Source organism: Geotrypetes seraphini, chromosome 1, assembly GCF_902459505.1.
Source record: "Geotrypetes seraphini chromosome 1, aGeoSer1.1, whole genome shotgun sequence".
NCBI lineage: Eukaryota > Metazoa > Chordata > Amphibia > Gymnophiona > Dermophiidae > Geotrypetes > Geotrypetes seraphini.
Window position 1 is genome coordinate 258,708,338 of NC_047084.1, and position 16,204 is coordinate 258,724,541.

Consider the following 16,204-nt stretch of genomic DNA (forward strand, 5'->3'; position numbering starts at 1 on the left):
TGCTGATAAAAATCATTTTATGACCATTGATGAATATCCATTTTTTAAATTTCTGCTATGATGCTCCTTTCATATTCTGCATCACATATTTTTGTATGGGCTTAGGACTTCTAATTAATATTTGCTATTCTCTGTAATCAAAATAAGTCATTCTTATGGCTACCTACCTTCATGTGGTTGTCAAAAATCTCAGCAAGGCGATACTACAATGGATAGATGGTAGATTACTTTGGATAGACTTTTAAGCTGTCCTGACAAATATTATCTATTTCCAGGCCTCAAACCATTTAAAAAATAGTGATTTATATGGTTAAACTTTCAAAATTGACTGGAAATATTGTTTTGAGTATCAACCCCTCTATATTTTTTAGTGTGAACTAGAGAGCTGCACGGGGATGCCCCCTCAGGTCGCGGGAATCCCACGGGGTTGGAGGCAGCTCGAGCCGAGGGGCTCGAATATCTAGGTGCGCATGCCTCCTTTTCCTGCCCTCCATCTGGCTCCTCTATGCAGCTTGCAGCGCCCCCAGCATGCCACCTGCAGCCAAACCAGAAGTCTTCCCCCAATGTCAGAGCTGAAGTCAGAGGGAAGTCTTCGTGTCAACCACTTGCAGGGCCCACTGCCCTGCAAAGAAATGCGGCTGGAAGGCAGAAAGGTACAATCTTGCAGGAGGGAGCGAATGGGCACGCACGCATTATACCAAGGAGGAAGCGTGTTGGGACATGGGAGGGGCCCAAACATGGGACACAGAAGGGGGGGAGGGAGTGCGTTTTTGGACACAGAAGAAGGGAGGGGGCATGAACCTGGGGAAAAGGATGGAGGAAGGGAGGAGAAGAGATGCTGAGGTGGGGGGAGAGAATAGAAAGGGAGAATTGTTTGGCGTGTGTGTCAGTGAGAGGGAAAGAGAGATGATGTACACAGGGAATGGAAGAAAGAGGAGAATTGTTGGTCATAGAGAGGAGTGGGCTACAGATGATAGGGAAGAGAAAGATGAGAGGGAGAAATGTTGTGGTGGAAAGGGAATAGTGGGACAGATTGAAAGGGATGCAAGAGGGATAAATGTTGGACACAGTGGTGGAGGGAATGGAGAGTGAGATGTGACATGGTGCTGGAAAGGGGTATGGGGCAAGTGGGCAAGGACGAAAGATGCTGCACATGATCCGGGGGATGAGAGAGGGATAAATGCTGGACCATGGTAGGAGGAACCAATGGACAACAACAGAAGAATTTGCGGAAGACGGGAAAGCGGAAAAAAGAAACTGGAACCAACTTAATGGAAAAATAAGTCTCTAGACAACAACAGGTAAAAAAAGGAATTTATTAACTAAAATAAAAGATGTCTTTGTATTGTGTTCAAAAGAAAAGGAAATGCATTTCTAGTTTTATTTCTACAGTGCTGAAGTACTTGCTGACCCTTGCTGTGGCTGGTGGGAATCCCCTTCCAAGCATAGCCACTTCCTCTAGAGACGGCCAGAACTCCCCTCCACCAAGCGCAGCAGTCACTGGCAGCATCCCTGAGTCACTGAGGTGCCAGCATCTGTGACTCAGGGATACTACTGCTGCCTGCCAAGCTTGGCAAAAGGGACCCCTGACCACCTGCAGAAACCCGTTTACAAAGAATGTAATCTTCCCAATTAATATTTCCAAATTAATAAAGTGTCTTTCCTTATTTGTAAAATGGGTCTCTACCAGAGCCTTTAATTCAGTAGCATAATTAAATGAAATAACTACTTCTGAAGTTTATAGTGATGGGCGGGGACGGATTCAATTACTTGTGGGGACGGATCTGACTCCAACGGAGACGGGAGGGGACGGGTTTGATTCTAACACGGATTGGTGGGGACGGGCTTGATTTCTGTCCCTGTACAACTCTCTACTCTGAACTACTTTTTCTCTCACAGGAACCCCTCCCCCAGGTGCTATGGCATGTAAGCCAGTATCCTACATCAATCAAGATGTTTCTTCAAATAACCCAAGGACAGTGGGGAGGAGAGCGTCTATAGAAGTGTCAATAATTACAAAGACCAATGGACTGGACACTTGATGAAGTTACAGGGAAATACTTTTAAAACCAATAGGAGGAAATATTTTTTCACTCAGAGAATAGTTAAGCTCTGGAATGCGTTGCCAGAGGATGTGGTAAAAGTGTTTAGCATAGCTGGTTTTAAAAAACGGTTGGGCAAGTTCCTGGAGGAAAAGTCCATAGTCTGTTATTGAGAAAGACATGGGGGAAGCCACTGATTGCCCTGGATCAGTAGCATGGAATATTGCTACTCTTTGGGTTGTGGCCAGGTATTAATGACCTGGATTGGCCACCATGAGAACAGACTACTGGGCTTAATGGACCATTGGTCTGAACCAGTAAGGCTATTCTTGTGTTCTTATGAACAATGCAGTTGAATATGAGCAGTTTAACTACCTTTACAAGTAAATATGCTGCTACTGTAGTTCCCACATTCATTCTGTGCTTAATGTAGTATACAACAGAAAAAAAAAAATTATTATATTGACAAGGGGTTTGAAAAGGAAAGCCTGACTGGAAAAAGCCTCAGGTTTTCAAAAGTCTACTAAATACTGTCATATTTTTACATAGCAAATAAAAGCAAATTACCGTATTTTCGCGGATATAACGCGCACCATTGTAAAACGCGCACAGGGGTATAGCGCGCAGAAATCACGATGATATGTACAAAAACTTTTCTATACCGCGCTCAGGCATATAACGCGCATGCTGCCCGACTCTCCTCTGGCCACCCCGACTCTCCTTTCGCTCTCCCCGACTCTCCTCTGGCCACCCCGACTCTCCTTTCGCCCTCCCCGACTCTCATCTGGTTGCCCCGACTCACCCTGACTTTCGGTGCACTGCCCCGACTCTCCTCTGGTTGCCCCGACTCACCGTTCACCCGCCCTGACTTTCGGTGCACTGCCCCGCCTCTCCGTGCCTGTCCCCCTTGAAGTCCTGTCCCCCCTTGAAGGTCTGCCTGTCCCCCCTTGAAGGTCTGCCTGTCCCCCCTTGAAGTCCTGTCCCCCTTGAAGGTCTGCCTGTCCCCCTTGAAGATCTGCCTGTCCCCCCTTGAAGTCCTGTCCCCATCCTGAAAGCCTGATGCCCCCCCTCGACGTCCGATTCGTCTCCCCCCTCGGCAGGACCACTCGCACCCCCACCCCGAAGGACCGCCGACTCCCCGACAATATTGGGCCAGGAGGGAGCCCAAATCCTCCTGGCCACGGCGACCCCCTAACCCCACCCCGCACTACATTACGGGCAGGAGGGATCCCAGGCCCTCCTGCCCTCGACGCAAACCCCCTCCCCCCAACGACCGCCCCCCCCCAAGAACCTCCGCCCGTCCCCCAGCCGACCCGCGACCCCCCTGGCCGACCCCCACGACACCCCCACCCGCCTTCCCCGTACTTTGTGTAGTTGGGCCAGAAGGGAGCCCAAACCCTCCTGGCCACGGCGACCCCCTAACCCCACCCCGCACTACATTACGGGCAGGAGGGATCCCAGGCCCTCCTGCCCTCGACGCAAACCCCCCTCCCTCCAACGACCGCCTTCCCCCAAGAACCTCCGACCGACCCGCGACCCCCTGGCCGACCCCCCCACCCCCCTTCCCCGTACCTTTGGAAGTTGGCCGGACAGACGGGAGCCAAACCCGCCTGTCCGGCAGGCAGCCAACGAAGGAATGAGGCCGGATTGGCCCATCCGTCCTAAAGCTCCGCCTACTGGTGGGGCCTAAGGCGCGTGGGCCAATCAGAATAGGCCCTGGAGCCTTAGGTCCCACCTGGGGGCGCGGCCTGAGACACATGGTCGGGTTTGGCCCATGTGCCTCAGGCCGCGCCCCCAGGTGGGACCTAAGGCTCCAGGGCCTATTCTGATTGGCCCACGCGCCTTAGGCCCCACCAGTAGGCGGAGCTTTAGGACGGATGGGCCAATCCGGCCTCATTCCTTCGTTGGCTGCCTGCCGGACAGGCGGGTTTGGCTCCCGTCTGTCCGGCCAACTTCCAAAGGTACGGGGAAGGGGGGTGGGGGGGTCGGCCAGGGGGGTCGCGGGTCGGTCGGAGGTTCTTGGGGGGGGGCGGTCGTTGGAGGGAGGGGGGTTTGCGTCGAGGGCAGGAGGGCCTGGGATCCCTCCTGCCCGTAATGTAGTGCGGGGTGGGGTTAGGGGGTCGCCGTGGCCAGGAGGGTTTGGGCTCCCTTCTGGCCCAACTACACAAAGTACGGGGAAGGCGGGTGGGGGTGTCGTGGGGGTCGGCCAGGGGGGTCGCGGGTCGGCTGGGGGACGGGCGGAGGTTCTTGGGGGGGGGGCGGTCGTTGGGGGGAGGGGGTTTGCGTCGAGGGCAGGAGGGCCTGGGATCCCTCCTGCCCGTAATGTAGTGCGGGGTGGGGTTAGGGGGTCGCCGTGGCCAGGAGGGTTTGGGCTCCCTCCTGGCCCGATATTGTTGGTGAGTCGGCGGTCCTTCGGGGTGAGGGTGCGAGTGGTCCTGCCGGGGGGGGGGATGTATCGGACGTCGGGGAGTCGGCCGGGCAAGAGGGCTTGGGCTCCCTCATGCTCCGATCGTGGATGCGGGTGCGGGTGGGAGCGCGTGCGAGCGGTCGTTCGGGGTGGGGGTGCGAGCGGTCCTGCTGGGGGGGTGAATCGGGCGTCGGGCGGGGTGGGAACTATGTTTAAAAACTTTTGTATACCGCGCTCAGGCATATAACGCGCGAGGGGTATGCGCGGTACGTAAAATCACGTATAACGCGCGCGTTATATCCGCGAAAATACGGTACTTATTGCTCATAATTACATTGCAGCACTAAAGACTTTTTACAATGCAGCAATCCATTCATTCTATTACATGCTGAAATCCAATTGTCTTAATGCAATAATATGCAATTTTCTCCCCATTTAGCATACAGCAATCACTACAGGAGTCTTTTAGGAAAGACTTTCAAAGAAAGCATGAATCTATAAAGTCTGCAGGCATTTTCTGCTTGCAGACTTTACATCAGTTTTCAAAAGGGAAATCTTTCCCTTTCAAAACTGACTCAGGCAAAATGCAAGCACTGATTTGTACTTGTTATTTGCATGATTAATTTTTCCACGAAATCCAAAACTACACATGCTAGTGCACTGTGCGCCAACCTCACCACTGGGAATGCAATCTCGATACATGTTTACATTTGCCTACTTATGTTTTGGGCAGTTTTCAAAAGCCCCTGTTTTGAATATAAACCTCTGTTTTATGTGCCAACAATGTATTTTTAAAATTGCTTTTGCGTGCTATTTCAAACATTTATTATGCACATTTTGAGGTCTACATCTATGACTCCTACCATGGGCTTCCCACATACCTGTTTCTTCAGGCATTCAGACAGCAGCGTTCAAACAAAATCCCAAGAAAGGCTGGCAGGCATTCTGAAGCTCACACCATATAGATTCTACAAGACACTCCACCATTCAAGAAAGATGCAAGACAAATAAGTGAAAGAACACTGCTGGAGCTTGGCAACAGTGAAGCAAGGCTCTGCTACTCCTTATGCCCCCACTCCCTTACACCTTGACTCCTCTGAAAGGAAATATGCAAAGGCTCATATGACTCCCATAGTTCTCTGCATCATCAGAGGAGCTGGAAATGAGCTGCCTAAAAATAGACCTCTCCATCTTCTCTCATTCTCAGGGAATCCAGGGCGAGGTTCCTAGCAACAAGCACATGCCTGGCTGGTCAGGGCGCCATCCATACCACGGTGGGAATTTAAGGTCTAGGGTGGCCAGCTGCTTTCATATTTCAGGACAGACTGATGCAGTCTTGGGTTTTACCCACCGGATGCTGGACTTGTAGTCTAGGGCTCCTGATTAATTTCCTCAGAAAATGGAGGTCTACAGGGCTTTGTACTGTGGTGTTGCAAAACCAGGACCCTCCTGATAAAGAGATAGAGCTAGTGAACCATCCTAGGGGTATATTTATAAAAATGTCCTAAACATGAACTGTTAGTCAATATGCTTCATTGAAATTGATATCAACACCAATATGTTACCAATGTTAATGCAAGGACAATCCACCATATAAGTATGCAATATCATACTAACTCTTCACCATACCATATGTAGTGGCATGTTATTGCTTAACTATACATCACATCATTACTTTGCGAGATCTTCAGATGCGTTTCACATGAGCTATATTTTAGTGCTACATGCAATCTTCATGAGATCAAGCGCTCTTTTTTTTATTAATTTTTCTTTTTTTTTTACTTTATCAAATCCCAGAAAGTCCAAAGTCTACACCAGTGTATCGCAAACTGTGCCGCAGCACACTAGTATGCCTCCTGAGATTTCAGGTGTGCTGCGACACACTGGCGAAGAGAGTCGTCCATGCTGGCTGACTGCCTACACATCTTGTAGCAAGTCAGGGAGTGTAGTGAGGCACGTCCTGTAGGAAGTCAGCCGGTGCAAATGACTCTCCTCCTGGCCGGCGTCTCTCCTCCTCTTCCCACATCTCCCGGATCCCTCCCCGAAGCAGACAGTGGTCAGATGGGCCTCCACGCATGCACGGACGTCGACGTCCGCGCACATCCGGGTGCCTTCCAGCTAGGGCACTGGATCTAGTGTGCCGCTGGCCAGAAAGACTGCTTCCTATCCGCCAACCAATTCCTGATCCATCTACATATGTCTCCTTCCACCCCATGGTTCTTCAGTTTCCGAAGTAGGCGTTCATGGGGTACCTTGTCAAAGGCTTTTTGGAAATCTAAATATACGATGTCTATGGGGTCCCCTTTGTCCATCCGTTTGTTAATTCCTTTGAAGAAGTGCAATAAGTTCATTAGGCACGATCTCCCCTTGCAGAAGCCATGTTGGCTTGTTATCAGAAGTTTATTTCTTTCAAAATGCTCATCGATGCTGTCTTTTATCAGGGCTTCCGCCATTTTCCCCGTAACCGAGGTCAGACTCACCGATCTGTAGTTCCCTGGGTTCACCTCTTGATCCCATTTTAAAGATGGGCGTAACATTGGCTATCTTCCAATCCTCCTGGATCACGCCTGTTTTCAGGGATAGATTGCAAACTTGCTGTAGTAGTTCCGCTATTTCCTACCTTAGTATGTGCATTCTTGTCACCACACATTACTTTTAGGCAGGGAGTACTTTCATAAGAGGCACTTTACACATATATACTTGCATATATATGCTAATACCTGCAAGGTGTCTGCTCTACGCTAGAGAATGACATGGGGTCCAATTTGTCCCTGTCCCCATAGGAACTCAATTTCCCTGTCTCGTCCCCATGGGTTTTGTCGCTGTCCCTGCCCCATTCCTGTAAGCTCTGTCTTAACCACACAAGCCTCAAACACTTATGATTTTAAAGTGTTTTGAGGCTTGTGCAGATGAGGACAGAGCTTGCAGGAATGGGGCAGGGGCAGGGACAGGAAAAGAATTCACTGGGACAGGAAAATGAGTTCCCGCGGGGACGGGGGAAAATCTGTCCCTGTGTCATTCTCTAAACTCATAAGGTTCGAGATGGAACTTTCAGCAGCACCAGCCTAGCTAACCAAAGCCAATTTGTTATATATTCACCCTCCCCCTCATTCATTATATTTTCTGATTCATGCTAATAACAAGGAAATCACATAGCGGCCACAAGAATGTGCAAATAAATAATTCTGCTGGGAAATGTGAGGAGGATCTTCATAATTTGATAGACAAGTCGTCCCCGGAGTCAATAGGACTGAAAAGCCCATAGCTTTGTAGTGTAGGTCCGAACAGACTGCAAATAGATAACAGGCTGGTAGCAGCAGGCTTTTATCTATTTTTAGCCACGTGTGTGGGAGGTAGATGGTATTTCTTTAGTGCTGCTCTCACCTTCATAATAATTGTACTCAGGATACCTTATACACTCCAATGGGAATTCAGATTCCACTGTTCTCAGAACAAGTCAATGGTGTTGGAATTCTTCACCATTCCCCTTACATGGAGAGTAATAAATATCTTTTATGGAGAAATATATTTTTTTCTTTTTCTTTTTACATCCTTATATATTCTTACATCCAAATAACTTATTATAGCTTAGATAGCTTATAAATCGAAAAGGAGTTAAAAGTGTATCACTTAACTTAAGATCCTTATCGGTTCCCCTTCCCGACGCGTTTCGGAGTTCTTTTTCAAGGTCGGGGGAACAAAAGATAAGGTTATTCCTTAACCGTACATTTTCTGCCACTGGCTATCCAACAAGCTCTCACTGGCTCTCACCTTCAGCCTTGCTCCACACCGTCAAGTTGCATCTTACGCTAACAAATTAGGGAATATAACGCGAGCCGATTTGTTGATATATTACACAGGTTCTCAGTAAAAATGCATTAAAGGAAGGTAGTAAGCAAATAATTTGAATGTGATAAACTTCTGGTCTGAGGAAAAGGGGAGAATAATTCACCCCCAAAGGTTTGGGCTTCTGCTCTGCAAATGAGATCATACCTTCAGAAAGATATACCGTAAACAGGATAGGGTGATAAACATAAGATGGACAAACAGGTAAAAAAGGAGATAGGAAAAGCTAGAAGGATGCTTGAATTCATAGGGAGAAGAGTGGCCAGCAAGAACAAAGAGCTGATAATGCATCTGTATGACTGGTGGGATTTAATTTAGGGTTCCTTTTATCAAGCCGCGCTAGCCGCTACCGCCTCCCTTGAGTAGGCGGTAGTTTTTAGGCCAGCGTGGGGGTTAATGCGTGATAAAACGTCACGCGCGTTAACCCCACTAGTGCGGCTTGATAAAAGGAGCCCTTAGAGTACTGTGTAGCACTCTGAAGACACCTCAAAAAGATAAACAGGATAGAGTTGGTACAGAGGGCGGCTACTAAAATGGTCAGTGGTCTTCATCATAAAATTTTGGGGGACAGACTTAAAGATCTCAAAGGTGGGAGAGGGGAGATACGATACAGGTGTTTATGTTGGGGCATAGCAATTTATTCAAACTGGTTTGGGGCCCGTTGACATCCTTTGTAACTTCATTATAGTTATCTTTTGTTTTTAATTTTTGTTTATTTCCAAACACAGCCAGGACAGGGGTGGGGATATCTTGTTGGTTTATTCTTTGATTAAATGTATTGGATAGGAGGGGAGGGATATTTTTCTTCTGCATTGTTATTGATTGAATATAAGTGCTTGTTTTGATTATTAATGTCTGTATAATTCCTGGCACTTTGTATTAGTTTTGAAAAATTAATAAAGATTAAAAAAAAAAAAAAAAAAAAAAGTCTCCATGGCATAAATGCACAGGAGGTAAGTCTCAAAAGAAAGGTTTGGAATGAAGAAGCATAACATGAAGGTGAAAAAGGACAGACTCAAGAATGACCTAAGGAAGTACCGTATTTTCACGCATTATACACGATTTTACAAACCGTGCATAACCTTGCGCGTTATACGCGTGAGCGCGTTTTACAACTTTTTTTTTCCAATCCGATCGGCATCCCCCCTGCGAACCGGCATCCTCCCCCCCCCCGCTCGCATCAACCCCCCTCCCCCGCGATCCTACATCCCCCCAGCACCAAACATCTCTTACCCGATTGGGCACCGGCACCAGCACCAATACACAGGACGTGCCAGTGCCCGAAGATCCTCCCTCGTTGGTTTGGGCTGGGCTGGGCTGGGCGGTGCGATGCAGGAGAGATAATCCTTCTTCCTGCGCCGGGCTGAACTAGGCTTTGAGCATTTGCGCATGCTCAAAGCCTTCTGGTCTTGCTCTCTCCGAGATCGAGAATCTCGGAGAGAGCGAGACCAGAAGGCTTTGAGCATGCGCAAATGCTCAAAGCCTAGTCCAGCCCGGCGCAGGAAGAAGGATTATCTCTCCTGCATCGCACCGCCTAGCCCAGCCCAAACCAACGAGGGAGGATCTTCGGGCACTGGCACGTCCTGTGCATTGGTGCTGGTGCCGGTGCCCAATCGGGTAAGAGATGTTTGGTGCTGGGGGGATGTAGGATCGCGGGGGAGGGGGGTTGATGCGAGCGGGGAGGGGGAGGATGCCGGTTCGCAGGGGGGATGCCGATCGGATTGGAAAAAAAAAAGTTGTAAAACGCGGGTAAGCGAGCGGGGGGGGGGGGAGGATGCCGGTTCGGAGTAAGCGGGAGGAGGTTTTAGCATGCGCGGTATACGCGTGTGCGCGCTATATTAAATTTTTTAAACATAAATTTGTGTTCCCCGCGCGCTATACCCGTGTGCGCGTTTTACACGGGTGCGCGTTATATGCGTGAAAATACGGTACTTCTTCACAGAATGAGTGGTGAATACTTGGAACGGTTTCCCAGTGAAGGCGGTAGAAACCAAGACTGTATCTGAATACAAGAAGCTTGTACAAGTACATAGGATCTCTTAAGGGAGAGGAGACAATAGTAGACGATATTAATGGGCAGACTGGATAGGCCATCTAGTTTCTATCTGATGTAATTGCCTATATTTCTATCTCATATTATTTTCCTAAATTCCTACTGTCTTAAAAATAGAAGAACATTGGCTTCCACTTTCTCCTTTTTTGCCAATTTGGCATAATGGTTATCTTCACTGTTTGGTGTGTTTTTTTAAACCTCTCTTCAAAGCCATCCACTCCTCCTTGTGCTATTTGCATATACTGTCAGAATTAGCCAATAGGGATTTGAAAAACACTATGTGCTGAGATTAGATATAGAGATATCATGCAGCCATTGTAAAACAAACAGTAACATTTACATGTGGAAATGGCCCAGAAGGGGGGCGCTGAAAAGTTCTCAGCCCAACCAAGAAGAGAATGACATGGATATGGCTCAATCAATGATCTGAAACAAAGTAGAAAACAGAATTTTGTTTCTGCAAATTGGCACATTATGAAATAAGATACCGCTCGTTTCAGCTACAGTGGCAAAATAACACTCAGAATTTAGGAAGTTGGTTAGTTGGGCTGAGAACTTTTATTTAGATGGCGATTGACATGTAGAAACATCCTGACCTGTACATTCTATTTGGGATTTTGACATCGTAAAAACCTTTGTTGCCACCTAATGTATGCCAAATGTTCCTGCTAACCTTTGGAAGGCTTTAGGCTAGGAGTGCCACACTATAAACTGGAGGTATACCAGGAAGCTTTTGGTGCAATCATTTGCATTTCTTTACTGCTACACCACAGTAGTAAGCAAAATTGACCATTTTCAGTTTGCCAACACCCACTATCTCTCTTGAAGGGGTACCAGTTTAACACCTTTTATATTTGTCTGAATCTGATGGAACAGAGTACTTTGCACTTCCAAGTTCATTTGCATGAACACTGACAAATTGTTATTATTATTTTATTTATTTACATACCTGTCACAAGGACTCCCGCTGGACCACCAGGTAACTAGGTAGGCCCAGGAGGAGGAATCGTGCGTTTGGGAGGGAGATTAAAGGGTTGGGGCCTGGAGAGGGGAGAGAACCTTTGCTATGGGTTGGAGGGAGGAATGAGAGGCACAGAGACCTGCAAGGGGTTGGAGGGGAGAGAAGCTACACCTTGCAGCTCTTTGTAAATCTTGGGTCAAACATTTTGGATAAATTGGCTCTTTGCTGTAAAAAGGTTGCATACCCCTGGCCTAAGCAGATTGCAGCAATAAAACAAAATATATAAATTTATAAAACACACGTTTGAAACAGCGTTATCACATTCTGAGCCATTAAGAACCTTTCCTAAAGTCTCTTCTATACTAAAGAGCTACACTAGTTTTCTAGGGATGAAGATGCTGTAGAGGTGCTTGGAGGGATGAAGCTGCAATCACTGTGCAATGGTGACATCTAGTGGCCAGATTGAAGCAACATGATTTCAGGGTTCCAGAAGGAGCCCTGATGCAGGACCCACCATGAAAGGTGGTCGCTGCTGAAAAAGTAGATCTACAATTCCTGGTGCTGGATCCCAGCTCTGGTTCTGATAAAGGTGGAACTGCCAGCCTTCCTTCCTCCTCCCAGGAAAGTCTTTTGCAATATGGCACTAATTTTTAAATGCAACTCTAATAGCTATATAACATGAATAAAAGGTATGAAAACAAAAGAGACTATTTTAAGCAGGATGATTCAATCAGTGGTTCTCAAACCTGTCCTGGGGGACCTCCAGGCACTTAGGTTTTGAGACTATCCCTAGTGAATATGCATGAGAAAGATTTGCATACCTGTCACTTCAATTATATGCAAATCTCTCTCGTGCATATTCATTAGGGATAACCTGAAAACCTGACTGGCTAGGGGTCCCCCAGGACAGGTTTAAGAACCACCGATTCAGATAACTCTGTAAATGAATTCACGATACATTTGTTCTATTTATGCATATAATTTTGAAACCCAGACGAAAACAACAAAATGGCAGGAATTTGTACCAAAGTGTAGCGGTTATGCAAATAATTTCTTTCAGTAACAACCTTATCACACTAGCTGTCAAAACTGCTGTTAACCTTATGTATTTTCAAGTGAAATGCTTATTGCATCCAAATTATTGAATGTAAGCCAAAATGTGTGTCTAGGTATCATCTGTTTACAATAACGACACCTGTGGCTAAAAGGAAGCCTCGCTGAAAGAGATGAGTGGTGCAAAATCAATTACCATATGTACTTGAATATAAACCGACCAGATTATAAACTGAGGTAACCTTCCCCCCCCCCTAAAAAAAGGGGGATAAAGGATCACTCAAATATAAACTAAGGGGCATTTATATTCAATTGCCCTGCCTTGCACCCAGCCTGCCTTCCTTCCCTTCCTGCCAAGCTCTGCACCCAGTCTCCAATGCCCACTGCAGGCCTCCCTTAAGCCCTGGTGGACCAGCTTTGAGCCGGGACAGGAGCAATCTTACCACATCCTATCCCAGGCCAACTGTTAACCACCCCACCTCCCTCCTGGACCCCTCTATAACATACCTTTGAACTCTGGCAGTGAAGCGGGGCAAGGATCTTCCTTTGCTCCTGGGATCTCCAAATCAATTTTTGTCTTCATATTTCTAAGCTGTGATCCATGTTCTGTATATGTTGAGGGTTTGTCTGTATTTTATGTGTGACTATGGAATTCCGCGCTTGCTAATATACAAGAGATTAATTCATTAGACAAATTCATATCCAGCCTAAAAACAATGCTTTTTGAAGATGCTTTTGCAGTGCAACCGTCCTTTTAAGGATGCCTTCTTAACCAAACAGTAGAACTTTCCTTTGACTAGTCCAACTGCTTAGGACTAACTTAGATCCTCTTTTGCTAAGGTGTGCTAAGCATTTTAACACGCATTTAGCATGCGCTAAATCAACGTGTGCGCTAACTGCTGTGTCAATAGGATAACATGCACGTGTTAGTGTTTAACACATGTTTAGTGCGCTAAAAAGCATAGCGCATCTTAGTAAAAGTTAGTGTCCACCTATCCTTTTGTTTTTTCCTTTATTGTTCTTTCCTTTCAAAACATTGTAGTTCTCCCCCTTCCTTTTGTGCTAGTCCATATGTCTACCATAAAGTCCAGTTTTTTGTATCTTGATGTTGGTATGTTATTTTGTCCTAAGGGGGTAATAATTAAAAAAAAAAAAAATGTCTAAAAAGTGTCCTAAATGGCTACTTGGACGATCAAAAAGCCTGATCGTCCAAGTACCCATAACCAAAGCTGGTTTTTAGACGTATCTAAAAACAGGCCTTTCCCCTGCCTCTAGACGTACAGAGAGAAAAGAGGTGTGTTTAGAGGAGGGGGGAAGGGCGGGCAGTGGGCGGGAGGTGGGCCAACCTACACCTAGGCGTACAACAGATATAACCAAAGCATTTACAGGTTGCCTAGTCGGCACTTAGACCTTTTTGACTTAGACGTAGTCAAACCAGGTCTAAGTGCTGAAAAAGGGGCCGCTGAGCTGATGGCCGCTGGTGCCATCGGTTCAGCGGCCCGGCAACCTACCCACCGCAACCATCGCGGCAGGAGAGATGCCTCATCTCCCCTACCGCGATGCCATCACTCCTCTACCCGAACTGCCGCGACTCGCGGCAGGAGAGATGCCCTATTGCTCCTGCCGGGTTGGGCCATGTGCCTAAGGCCCCGCCCACAGGAGGGGCCTAAGGCTCCCAGGCCTATTCTGATTGGTCCAGGCGCCTTAGGCCCCACCTGTGGGTGGGGCTTTGGGACGGCTGGGCCAATCCGGCCCCATTTTGCTGTCGGCTGCCTGCCGGACAGGCGGGTTTGGCACTCTTCTGTCCGGCCAACTTGGAAAAAGGTACGGGGAAGGGGGGTGGGGGGTCGTGGGGTCGGCCGGGGGCTCGCGGGTTGGCTGGGAGGTGCGATCGGGGGTTTTGGGGGGCGGTCTTGAGGAGAGGGGAGGTTGCGTCGAGGGCAGGAGGACCTGGGATCCCTCCTGCCCATAATGTAGTGGGGGGGTGGGGGTAGGGGGTCGCCTAGGCCAGGAAGGCTTGGGCTCCCTCCTGGCCCAAACAAGTTGCAGGGGGGGTCACCGGGGCCAGGAGGGCTTGAGCTCCCTCCTGGCCCGTTGTATTGGAGGGGGGGGGTCGCCGGGGCCAGGAGGGAGCTCAAGCCCTCCTGGCCCCTGTGACCCCCCCCCCCCCCGCGACTCGTTTGGGCCAGGAGGGAATGAGGCGTTATGACCACAATATCTGCTCTGGAAACCAGAGACTGTCATTCTTTAGCATCTATCTCAAACTCAGTCCTTCTACACCAGCATTCTCCAATGCAAGGCTTGAGGGTCAGTGGCTGTGCCCATTCATACTCTGATTCTTACATGAGCCAAGACTAGGATAATGAACCCATTGTGACATCACTGATGAGGTTGGTTCTTAGGCATTGGTGGAATGAGGCGTTATGACCACAATATCTGCTCTGGAAACCAGAGACTGTCATTCTTTAGCATCTATCTCAACCTCAGTCCTTCTACACCAGCATTCTCCAATGCAAGGCTTGAAGGTCAGTGGCTATGCCCATTCATACACTGATTCTTCCCTCTCTCCTTCAAGAATGACATGGAAATGGTTTCCCGTGGTTATCTGGGATCAGTGATGAATTTTGTCACCGTGTCATTATCTACAGTGTCTAAGTGCTATGTGCCATTGAGTGCAATTATTTACAGGCTCTGTTTATAGATTTGTACCTAGCGGTGCCTAAGTGCTCTCAGGCACCGGTAGGCGTTGAATCCTTAGATGCACTTCCATTTAGGCCAGGATTATCTTAGCCTAAATGAGTGTGCCTAAATTAGGGACCTATTGGCCAAGCTATACTCCAAATCCTCCCAGAATCTGCCCCTATTTGCTGCTAGGTGCCTCGGTGGTAGGCACCTACCAGCTAATTAACCCCTCTCTTTTACTAAGATGCGCTAGCCAATTTAGTGCACGCTAAACACTAATGCATCCATAAAATATAATGGGCGCATTAGCGTTTAGCACCCGCTAATATTTAGTGCATGCTAAAACGGCTAGCGCGTTTTAGTAAAAGGACCAGTAAATTTTTTTAATGTTTTTTAATGGCACTTTCAATTAACGGTGCCAATTAAGAAAATTAAGATAGGCGCCTAGATCGGCTAAGCATGCTGTTCTAAATGCCTAACTTCAGGCACCTTTTATAGAATCTGGGCCTGTGTTCCTAGCAATTCTTTTCTACGGTAAAAAGCCAGTCATAAAATATCTGTAGCTCAATTTATTTTTCTCCATCCCTGGGCAATATCAGTACTATTATCTTGGATCGAGTGGCATTAGTGCTATTGTATCAGAAGCTTTCAAACCCCCAGAGGGTACATTGTACATTATTAAAGAGCAATATGGATCTAATCGTGGAGAAGGAATCTCAGAAAGGAATTTGTGCCAAAGAACAAAAAGAGGACAGTCAACAGCTTGAATACTGTGCGAGACAGGGATATTGGATTTCCTATTCAGTGTATAGAATCTGCTGATTCATGAAGCAAACTGGAGGGTCTTTCAGTTCTGAAAGCTAAGGAATGTGGTTAAAAGAAGATGGACAGCTGCTGCACACAGGGCACACAGAACAGCAGCTCTGCTTACAGACGATGATTAATAAAAAGGGTTTCTTACATTTCACTGTCTGTGACAGGATCCTTTCAGACTCAAGGACCTTGAAAGTTTAACCTCTTAGCAAAGCATCAAGAATGACTTGCTTCAGGGAACTAGAAGAGTAAAATGAATTTAGGTAAATGTGTGGTTATTAAATGTTAACATAAAAAAATACTCTTGCAGTGGGAGCAGTGCATGGATTAATTAAGGACCCCTTTTA

The 16,204-nt window shown here is 47.4% G+C and overlaps 1 protein-coding gene across 6 annotated transcripts in view; it reads right to left on the bottom strand.

Moving 5' to 3' along the window:
- ABLIM2 (actin binding LIM protein family member 2) overlaps positions 1-5,524 on the bottom strand; it is a 337,722-nt gene extending 332,198 nt beyond the window's left edge. For all 6 annotated transcript variants that reach the window (XM_033950058.1, XM_033950066.1, XM_033950046.1 and 3 more), the window contains exon 1: positions 5,331-5,524. In XM_033950058.1, the coding sequence (XP_033805949.1) occupies positions 5,331-5,346 (16 nt within the window). In that variant the 5' untranslated portion in view covers positions 5,347-5,524. The remainder of the gene's footprint in view (positions 1-5,330) is intronic.
- Positions 5,525-16,204: the final 10,680 nt, after the last annotated feature.